Source organism: Erinaceus europaeus, chromosome 1 (assembly GCF_950295315.1).
Source record: "Erinaceus europaeus chromosome 1, mEriEur2.1, whole genome shotgun sequence".
Taxonomy (NCBI): Eukaryota; Metazoa; Chordata; class Mammalia; order Eulipotyphla; family Erinaceidae; genus Erinaceus; species Erinaceus europaeus.
Genome location: NC_080162.1, coordinates 5,078,645 through 5,090,264, shown reverse-complemented (window position 1 = coordinate 5,090,264; position 11,620 = coordinate 5,078,645). Strand labels below are relative to the sequence as shown.

At 37.2% G+C, this 11,620-nt stretch overlaps 1 protein-coding gene across 3 annotated transcripts in view; it reads right to left on the bottom strand.

Moving 5' to 3' along the window:
• PRKG1 (protein kinase cGMP-dependent 1) overlaps window positions 1-11,620 on the bottom strand; it is a 1,377,090-nt gene that overhangs the window by 4,821 nt on the left and 1,360,649 nt on the right. For all 3 annotated transcript variants that reach the window (XM_007520749.3, XM_007520748.3, XM_060188871.1), the window contains 4 exons: window positions 11,273-11,436; window positions 4,779-4,901; window positions 4,624-4,686; window positions 2,790-2,856 (listed from right to left, as the gene is read on the bottom strand). In XM_007520749.3, the coding sequence (XP_007520811.1) occupies window positions 2,790-2,856; window positions 4,624-4,686; window positions 4,779-4,901; window positions 11,273-11,436 (417 nt within the window). The remainder of the gene's footprint in view (window positions 1-2,789; window positions 2,857-4,623; window positions 4,687-4,778; window positions 4,902-11,272; window positions 11,437-11,620) is intronic.

Sequence of the window (11,620 nt, the reverse complement as noted above, 5' to 3'; positions counted from 1 at the left end):
AATATGCACTCCTATTAACTTCCAGTCTTATAAATAAATTTTTAAAAAAGGCTTCTCATTGTTTGTTGGTTTGTTTACTTTTAAACTCCTGCAGCCTTGAAATCTATCCATCCTTGGGGTAGCCATCTTTGAAATGTCATCTGTTTTTTTTAAAACATCTTTATTTATTATTAGAGACAGAAAGAAATTGAGAGGGGAGGAGGAGATACAGAGGGAAAGAGAGAGACACCTGCAGCCCTCCTTCACCAGTCCTGAAGTTTCCCCCCTGCAGGTAGGGACCAGGGGCTTGAACCCAAGTCCTTGTGCACTGTAATATGTGCACTTAACCAGGTGCAATATTACCTGACCCCCAAAGCTTCTAATTGTTTTCAGCACTGGCAAGCTATAGTTTTATTTTTATGTCAAGGGTTATCACACAGGGTATGAATTCATGACTCCAGGTCTTTTTTTTTTTTCCCTTTTATTGAGGCAAGGAAGAAAGAGTTAGCATAAATACAACTTTGCCCAGATGCCATGATGCTCCTGTGTTCTGCACACACTTGAACTTGGGCTATGGAGAGCAAGGACTATAACCTTAGTCAATGAACTACCTTTCTGGCTTCTAACATATCTATATATATTGGAATAATATATATATTAGAGACCCCAAATCTCTATCGGAAATATTCTTGCCTTTAGGTTCAATGATTAGTCAACAATTTGTTTGGCTTTGTATGTTAACTCTTTTTTTCAGCTACCAGGTTCCAGACACTACCATGATGCCAACCAGACTTCCCTGGACAGACAACCCCACCAATGTGTCCTGGAGCTCTGCTTCCCCAGAGTCCTGCCCCACTAGGGAAAGAGAGAGACAGGCTGGAAGTATGGTTCTACCTGCCAATGCCCATGTTCAGCGGAAAAGCCATTACAGAAGCCAGACCTTCCACCTTCTGCATCCTATAATGACCCTGGGTCCATATTCCCAGAGGGATAAAGAATAGGAAAGCTATCAGGGGAGGGGATGGGATATGGAATTCTTGTGGTGGGAATTGTGTGGAGTTGTACCCCTCTAATCCTAGGGTCTTGTCAGTGTTTCCATTTTATAAATAAAAATTAAAAAAGAAGTATTTGTGTTTATTTTGTGTATAATAAATGTGTTATCTGAACTCAAGCACTCTAGCAAATTTTCAGAGCAATGTTTAACATAGAAAGCAGCAGCAAAAACCATGAAGACACATACTTTAGTTCCCCTTATACTCTGTAATATTTAGAGCCATGTAAGTTAGTCTAGTTCTCAACTATCGTATATTTCATACTTAAAATCACTGTCAATAAAATCACTAATAAATTTATATTAGAATAATTAAAGCTTAATATTTAACCTTTAGACTGTTAGATTCTACTTATTCTAAAACTGAAAATTCCTGTAACATGATGGTTGAGGAGAACCAAGGCTGGGGGGTTAGAGTCTGTGAAAAACTGAGAAATGTTACACACGGACCAACTACTGCATTTTACTGTTGACTGTAAACCATTAATCCCTCCGATAAAGTGAAAAAAAAAACCTCATTAAAAATGGAATGTAAGGTAGGAATATAGCAGGTTCCTGATTATTAAACTGTTATTTGTCCTGCTTTTTATGTTCTGCTTTTCAGCCACCAAGTTGCAGATGCTACCATGACATCAACCTGACTTCCCTGAACAGAGGACCTCACCAATATGTCCTGGAACCCCCCCTCTCCTCAGAGCCCTGCCCCAATAGGGAAAGACAGAAACAGGCTGGGGGGGTGTGGATCCACCTGCCAACACCCATGTCCAGGGGAGAAGCAATTACAGAAGCCAGAACTCCCACCTTCTGCTCCCCATAAAGAATTTGGGCCCAGACTCCCAGAGGGATAAATAACAGGGAAGCTTCCAACAGAGGGGATGGGACAGGGGACTCTGGTGGCTGGAATTGTGTGGCACTGTACCTCTCTTATCCTATGATCTTGCCAATCATTATTGAATCAATAAAAGAAAGTAACAATGAACTCAACTAGCATTTGTAGTATGAATACAAGTAATTTGTTAATAATCATAAACTTTAGGGCAGAAAAAAAATTAAAAAGTAGGGGAAGCATTAGCTCATAAAGAACAGTTTTGAGTTATCCCCATAAAGAGATACATGAATGTGAGGCTAGAACCACAAGGCAGTCCTCTCATGCATAAGATGAAGCACATTTCATTAGACAGATAAAGTATTGAATCCATACATAAATGTAGTCAATTAAAATCCATTTCACGTTGTCGTAGTGTCAGTACTTAGTATACTGAGCAAACTAAAAATCCACTATTTATTGGTAAGGAAAGTTAGGAAGAGTTAAATGATAATCTTTTTTTTTTCTCTAGTTCCATTTCTTTTTTCTTTTCTCTTATGTGTGTGTGTGTGTGTGTGTGGGGTGTTAGATGGGACACCCAGCATCACTCCACATTCCTTAAGTCTGTCTGTAGTGTTATTCACAGAGCTCCTTCATGGTGGTGGAACTCAAACCATGGGGTTTGTGGACAGTAAGGCATGTACTCTACAGGTTGGGTTATCTCCCAGGCCCTAATCTGTGTATTATTTAATACTTGTGGTATTAAAAGTCAACCACATATGAAAGCTAGATTAGGAAAAAAAAAACATTTAAAGATAAAAACCATAATGCAGTCACAGAAATAGAATGCATTCTCCATACCACAGGATAAAAGTTGAAAATATACCAAGTCTTTGACAATGAATAAAATATATTTATGTGTGTCATGCAATTTAAGTTAGAAAGTCTACTTACACTTGGTATAATAGGAGGCGTCAAGGTTCCTTTTCTTAAGCCTTCCCAGTTGAAGCCCTCAAACCACCTAGATAAAGAAATAAATGGAGATAGTTTACCTCAGCTAATACCTTCTCATTGCAACATAACTTATGTCTGTAAATGACAGCAGAAATATTTTTTTAATGTGACAATATGTCTATTTAATTGAAGGGTTTTCTGTTTGTTTGTTTCCCCTAGCTCTGGCTTATGGTAGTGCAGGGGTTGAACCCTGGACTTCAGAACCTCAGGAATAAGAGTCTCTTTGCATAACCATTATACTGTCTACCCCTACGCACCCTTAATTGAAGAATGTTTCCAGTTAGTTTATTATGTTGACTGTACATTTAAAAAAGTAACTAGCAAAATTTGAACCAGCAATTAGAAGGTTAACTCCCTTTGCTTCTAGTAATTCCTGTGTGGCTTTGTTGTAATAAACCCTTGTAATTTAGTCAATGTCATGCTTAGCCCCCTGTACAGGTGCTTATTTTTGCTTCAGAACATTTTAGCATGGGGAAATAATGATTTATAAGAAAGTTGATATCACAGGAGTGCAATTTCTTTTTTTATATTTATTTTATTTATTTATTCCCTTTTGTTGCCCTTGTTGTTTTATTGTTGTAGTTATTATTGTTGTTGTCGTTGTTGGATAGGACAGAGAGAAATGGAGAGAGGAGGGGAAGACAGAGAGGAGGAGAGAAAGACAGACACCTGCAGACCTGCTTCACCGCCTGTGAAGCGACTCTCCTGCAGGTGGGGAGCCGGGGTTCGAACCGGGATCCTTAAGGAGTGCAATTTCTCATGTCCCTTAAAAGGTGTCTGTGTACCACATACAAGACCAACTGAAGTCTTCCTTTACCACCATGCCTGCCCTGTCTCCGTCCAGACTTACTAACCAGAGCCAAAATAAGGTCGATACCCATCCTTACCATGCCTTGGTTTCTTATGTTTATTTTAGGGAGGTTGAATCAGGGCATGAAAATTTAGAACCCCAAATTATCTTTGGCAATACTTCTGCAGCTTGAATGAATCTTATGACATCTTACTGGTCTCAGTCTATCGTACCATTTACAGTCATCAAAAGATATCCTGTAATTTTTTTTTCTACGAAAATGAGGGTTAAATAACACAAAGAATTTTCTTTGTTTCTTAGGTCTCTGTTTTAGTCTTTGTCTTTGGCTGGTTTCAACATTAGGAAATGTTCACACCAGACTCTAAGCAGGTCTTTTCAGATATGTGTAGGACTTGTGTCAACAATTGTGTTGCTCAGGTAGGAATGTGAATTTCCTGCAAATATTACAGAAAGAGACTAATAGGGAAACTTGATTTGGTCTTGGTTTAACTTCAGAATATCTGGACAGTACTGGTAAAGTCCCGTATTAAATATCATACTTGTGCTTTTAACAAGACCAGACCTCAATGTACCATGTCATTAAGAAATGGCTGGAGAAACATATTTTGATTGTAGTCTAGGGATGAGGCAAGATGTAGTAGAGGCTTTTTGTTTTTGCTAAGCGGGTGGAGAATTGGAATGCAGAATTAGAAATGCACATTCTTTCTTTGTGCCAAAGAGGGAAGGACAAAAAACAAAAACATGCCAGCTAGGAGGAATAATTCAGCTGGTCTGTTATTTAGAATGTCATGAAATAAAATGTATCTTAAATAAATTCTTAGAGAGGCAACAGAAAGACCTTTTGTAGACATACTAGCCTTCTCTCCTTGAATGCTTTTCTAGGCTAGTTTTGTCAACTGAAAAATAACACCATGAGGAAAAGCTTGTCGGGTTTTCCTGACTCAAAACTAAAAGGACACTCACTTGTGCTTTTGAATGTCTTTGACTCCGTTCTTCAAATTCCCCAGCCTTTCTGATGGATTATCTCTAGAGACAAAATAACAATTCATGATGAAACCAGGACCTTTTTTTTTTTCACGATATAATTTTTTCAAAGTATGTATGTTAGAGATACCTACCTGCATAGCTTTTTAATTAAATTAGCAGCATTTTTGGCAATCTTCTTGGGAAATTCTATCATGTCAATTCCCCTCAGTATGATATTGTATGTTTTCATAGGATCTGGGCCTGAGAAAGGTGGACTGAAAAAAGAGAGAGAGAAAGTGTTACTATTTTCATTTCCTAGATTAGGAAACTTAAATTCTTGAAATTCCACAAATAACATAGGTTCTTGTTTGGAGACTCGACATTATTAATACAATTTAAATCGATTAGTGTTATTAATGGAAAACCAACATGGTGAAATTTTCACCAAGTAAATAACTTCAAGCTACAAATGGGTTGTTCTATCTGCCAAGTCTCAAATTTCCTCTTAGTCTTTCTGCTGTCATGGAGCAAAGATGCCTCTTCAACTTCCAGGCTCTTCTTCACACTTATCAGCTCAATGTTCACACTCTGGATGAAGTTCAACATCATTACAGAGGCTCAGAATCTTCACTCACTGCAGCCCAGGCACACACACCTCCTATGACTCTGTCTTCAGATGCTGTTCATTTCGCCTTGAACGTTCTTCCCAGGCATTCTGGTGAATGTCTCACTTTAAGTGCTACATTGACCTACTTTAGTATAAATATTTTACTTTTTTTTTTCCCTGTAGGAAATGTGTGTATGGCTTAGGCCTGATTTACTGTGATGTGATGACAGAAAGGTACTTATAAAAGTAGATGATCAGGAGTCAGGCGGTAGCACAGCGGGTTAAGCACACATGGCGCAAAGCGCAAGGACCAGGGTAAGCATCCCAGTTCGAGCCCCCAGCTCCCTACCTGCAGGGGAGTCGCTTCACAGGCAGTGAAGCAGGTCTGCAGGTGTCTGTCTTTCTCTCCCCTTCTCTGTCTTCCCTTCCTCTCTCCATTTCTCTCTGTCCTATCCAACAATGATGACATCATCAACAACAATAATAACTACAACAATAAAACAAGGGCATCAGAAAGGAATGAATAAAAAAAAACAAATGATCATCCAAAGAGATGTATGCATGCCTATATATGCTTACAGCAGCACAGTCTGTAGTCATACAAGCTGGGAAGCAATCTAGGTGTTCAACAACACACACGTGGCTAAGAACGGTGTAGTTTCTATACATCATGGAATACTATTCCACTATTAAGAATGAAGTCACTTTCTTCACCTCATCTTGCATGGACTTGAAGGCATCGTGATCAACAAGAACAGAAAGAGGAAACACAAAGTAAACCTTGGACTGATTTGGTGATTAGCACCAAAGCAGAGGACTCTGAGTATGGAGGCTAGAGAGAAGGTGGAGGGAAGGAGTCCTGAGCACAATATGGAAAAGGAATATTTGGGGGGTTGAAAGTGTTTTACCCACATCTCTATCATGGCTCAGTGAGAAACTGTACTCATATGCCAACAACTGTATTATAGTGTAAACCATCAACCCACCTACAAATCAATGTTTGATCTTGAATGCAGTGAGGACACTGGACACCTACTTTTCATAGAAATTTTCTTGGGGTTTCTCACACATTAAAAAAAATAGCACAGTACAGTGGGGATATCACAATACTAGCACACCAGACTGGCAGGCCCCAAAGGTCCCAGGTTCAGTTCCCAGTACCACCCTAAGCCAGAGGTGAGCAGGGTTCTGATCATCTTTTACTTCATGAAAATAAATGTGATTAGTCCACATGCAGGTCACTCAGAGTTTCTGTATTGTGAATGAGGTTTGAACACTAACACAATATGGGAGTGCTAGAACACTAGGGTAAGATAGCTTTAAAGTAAAAATAATACAAAAGTTGACCCAGGAGCAATGGCTGCTCGCATGAGAGTTTCTGAAACAACATAAACAATATCAAATCTCTGTGTTTCCACTTTCTGTTCTTAAGTTTTGCCTACAACATGAAATAGTAAGACTATAAAAAAAAAATCAAGTTGAAGGAGCTGTTCAAGAAACTGACAAGTAATTTTAAACAGAATGGAATAATTGATTTTACTGTTCTACTCATATGAATATTTTTTTTGCCCTTTTTCTGTGTTCTTGGTGGTCCTATCTTTCGCCAATAAGTCTTAACTGTATTTTTAAAATTCTTTTTATATTTATTTATTTTCCCTTTTGTTGCCCTTGTTTTATTTTTATTTTTTATTGTTGCTGTAGTTATTGTTGTTGTTGTTACTGATGTTGCTGTTGGATAGGACACCCTGCAGGTGGGGAGCGGGGCCTCGAACCGGGATCCTTACGCTGGTCCTTGTGCTTCGCGCCACATGCGTTTAACCTGCTGCGCTACTCTTGACTCCCCCAATAAGTCTTTTATTTAAAATGTAAAGCTACTCTGCAGCCTATCCAAATAACAATCTCATACACAAATTAACACTTTAATATGTCAAACTCTCATTATGCTCTTTCTTAGTACCCTTTGTAGTTTATTTGTGCGATTGTTTTATGCCTGTCATTCCTTCCGGACTAATTTCTGATATCCATTGGTTTTCCCAGAGTCTAGAGGCCTAGAGCATAGTTGGTGATCAGTAAATATTTGTTAAACTATTTATTCTACAGGATAGTGCTCTCTGGAATTTTTTTTGTTGTTGTTCACCAGTCCTCAACAGATGACCAAACCCAAGACACCTTTTTCTTAGAAGGTACATAATAGCTAGGCCTATTGACTTGAGTTTCCTAGTCACCCTGGGGTTGACACTTTGTATCCAGTAATAAAGAAATGGATAAAAACCAGGTCCTTCCATCAAATTTCTCAGCAGTTCAGAAGAGAGGATATGATAATTTGACTTAAGCGAAGACTTCCTTGGGAAATAATCATTATACAAGTTGTTTTTTTGTTTTTTTTTTTAGGCAACAGTATCATGTGCTATAATAATGTATTCATGTTTATTAATGGTAGTTGAATGGATTCTTTCAATACAGCAAGCTAAGAACAATTAGTGGCCTAAGGACACATAGACATAGATGCAAATATATGTTATAAGTAGACATTTGTCTGAATATATAATAAGTAAAAAAAAAAAGGAAGAAAAGATTTGCATATGCTTAAGAGAGCTGTGAGAGGAGTCCCTCTGCATTTTGCCCTTCTTTCCGCTAATATGTAGTTTGCATACAGTTTATTGCTAGTTAGCAACTGCCTGTCAATTTTTAAATCACTTTATAAAAATGTATTCTCTTAACAATTGTCTATTTATTGTTGTGATTGAAAACTGTCTTTGCTCTCTGCTTGCCTGATTCAATCTTTACATTTTTTTAAATGTAACACCAACAATTACGTAGTAAACTTGCTTCTCTGGCTGCACATTTATAGGTATGCACAATCTATTTAGCTTATAAAATATAGTTATTGGATAAAAATAATTACACAACTATAAATGTCACAATGCAACCACAATAAAACATGCATCGCTAGCAAGAAGAAAAATATTTTTTCTTTTTTTTCTTTATTATTTTTTTAATATTTATTTTATTTATTTATTCCCTTTTGTTGCCTTTGTTGTTTTATTGTTGTAGTTATCATTGTTGTTATCGTTGTTGGATAGGACAGAGAGAATCAATGGAGAGAGGAGAGGAAGACAGAGAGGAGGAGAGAAAGATAGACACCGGCAGACCTGCTTCACTGCCTGTGAAGCGACTCCCCTGCAGGTGGGGAGCTGGGGTTCGAACCGGGATCCTTATGCCGGTCCTTGTGCTTTGCGCCACCTGCGCTTAACCCGCTGTGCTACAGCCCAACTCCCCGAAAAATATTTTTTTCTCCAGTGTCATTGCTATTGATATATAGATATATAGATGTTAATACAAAATAAAACAAAGCATTATTTGTATGTGAAATGGTGCCAGTAAATGCAATCCTAAAGTCAGATATCACACTGTAGATACATTATGGTATCAAAGAGGTGCTTGCTGGACAAAAAGGGACTTAAGGGATTATTCATGTCAATGTATAATGATGTAGTTTCTCTTCTGAGGACTTACCTGAGGGAAGCAAAGACATCTTGTAGAAGAGATCTGTGTCAACCTCTGTCCACAGCAGCACAAATTGTAATATTCCAGACTTTAAAGCAACTCTCAAGTGAGAATCACTTTTTGGACTCTTTACTATCAATTTAATGTTTTACCAATATATACTTCTGTTTTTAAAATTTATTTTATGCCATAGAGATACAACACAATTATTTATTAAAGATTTTGATTTTGAGGAGGTCAGAAAAGAAAACACAAGTAGAACCTGAACTGGAATTGGCGTATTGCACCAAAGTAAAAGACTCTGGGGTGGGTGGGTGGGGAGAATACAGGTCCAAGAAGGATGACAGAGGACCTAGTGGAGGTTGTATTGTTATATGGAAAACTGGGAAATGTTATGCATGTACAAACTATTGTATTTACTGTTGAATGTAAAACATTAATTCCCCAATAAAGAAATTTTTTAAAAAAGATTTTGGTTTTGAAAAGTTCAGTCCAAGACACCCATGCAATGTAGGAATCATGAGAATATTCTGAAAAAATAATAAACATTTTAATGTTTCTATATATTTAGATGGGGAGACAAAGGATTATATTATATATGCTTTTTAAAAATAAAAATGTATTCAATTTAATTTTCCTTTAAGTTAACCTAAAAAGTGAATAGGAATGCTAAATGCTAGGTGTTTCTTCAACAATTTTCATTTTTAGATTTATTTTAAATTAGAAAATATTTTTATTTTTTATTAGTAGAAAACAGCTTTTATGACTTTGGATTTAGGATTTTATTTAGCAATGTTGTGACTCAAATACAAAAATATCAAGGTTCTTATTGTGAATGATGAGAAAAGAAATCTTCCTTGTTTTTCTATTTCTACTCCTGCCTACACCCTTCTCATCTCAATTCTTGTTGGGTTTAGAATTATTAAATATTATATTGCTATTTCTGCTAATAACCAGAATTAAAGCATTTACTCTAAATTCTAATTAGTTTAGAATATTATATAGATTTCAGGTGTGCAACATTTAAAATCAATATCTATATTTAATATATTATATTTCTTAGAGTTTTATTGTATTTCATCTCTCAATTCACTTAGTCAACTAAATCTACCAAGTCATGTTTTTAACAAAGGTTTGGAATACACACTTCATATGCTGCCATTGTACCTTGAGAACAACTTCACATGGTATGAATTATACAGGATTTATTTTATATTTCCTTCACAACTACATAGTTCTTTATTTTCTTTTGCAATTAAAGGTTCTAGAGAGGAGATTGAGATCAACTCTAACTTGACTCTTCCTCACTTTCAGTTGCACACATTAGAGACATAGACCTTATCTTTGATTTCGTAAAATGACACTAGGACACAAGATGTGGTGTGACGTTATCCTGAGGCAGCTTCTCTGCAGTTACTAATCAGTTACTATACTGAGTAAAGTCTTCATGTATTGAGTTTTTCATTATGTAATTTGAAGTAGCACATCATTCCAACTTAAGAGTAACATACATGCTGATTAACAGACAAAAATTAGACCATGACTGTCACTGGCAAAATGGTGTAGTAGTGGCAGCTGTTAGCAGTTATAGAGTACTTCACATATTCAGTGAACGCTCACAAAGAACTTTGAGGTTAAGTCTCAGATACGCCTTTCATTTTCACAGTTTCTACAAATTTTCTTAAGTAATTGATTCACATTCTCACTTCACCCTTACTGATATCAATCTTTTCCATATCTGCAGCCCTACTGCCCTGCTAGTTGAACCATGTGTCTCTCTGCCCATGGTAAGAGCCCTTTCCCTTACTTTCTTTACATTCAAATCTCTCTCCTTCAGGTCCAGCAACAGTCGGACCTACCCCTCTTCTGAACCTATGAGACATAATGATCTTTCTACTTGTTCTTAGCACAAAACATGGATCTCTCTCTCTCTCTTTCTCTCTTTCTCTCTTTCTCTTCTTGAGGTGCTTATAGTGTCTTTTTAGTTAGTGGCTATAATGGCCAACGCTAGAAGAAGAAGATGGTTATAACACAAGAGACCTTCAAGTCATTGACATTTCATTTTGAATGTAATACTTAGTAGTAGTTCCTCTCACTTGTAGAAATAGTTGGCCTAAGATGTCGTTGTGTTTACATAGCTGTCATCTTCTTTATTTCATTAGGATCAAAGATTTTTGCAGAAAGATTCGCCTACAGGTCTGTCCAATATTTACATATGAATAAAGAATGAATTGCTCTGAGATTATAAAGCGTTTGCCCTCACCTGGGTTATTTAATGAAAGAGAATCAGAACAGCACTCGGGCACATATGGTGGTGGGGAATCTAATTGGTGGCCTCAGGAATGCAAGTCGAGAACTCTACCACAGAGCTACCACCCTTGCCACTTCCTGGTGATGCTCGTAACCAGTTCAAAGGCGGTAACAAGCTATAGTGTGATGTACTTTAAGACAGTCTAACCAGAGTGACAGAGGGAGCAATGTGTTACGCTTGCTGGGCCATTCTGACTGCCAGCCCTCTAAGAGTGTCCTTACCTGCCAGTCAGCAGTTCATACATTAGGATCCCCAGGGACCAGTAGTCAGCTGAGATGTCATGTCCTTTGTTTAGGATGATCTCTGGAGCCACATACTCAGGAGTCCCACAGAAAGTCCAGGTTTTCTTTCCAAATCCTATCTTCTTTGCGAAGCCAAAATCAACCTTAGGGAGAGAAAACCAAGAATTAGTTTCAAATCACTTACAACTCAACTTGAAACGGTAAGTTAGCCTGACAAATTAGGACAATGGTTAAAGAATAAAATAAAACCAGACATAAATTACCATACTCCTCTGTTTTTTTTTTAATTGGGGAATTAATGTTTTACAATCAACATTAAGTACAATA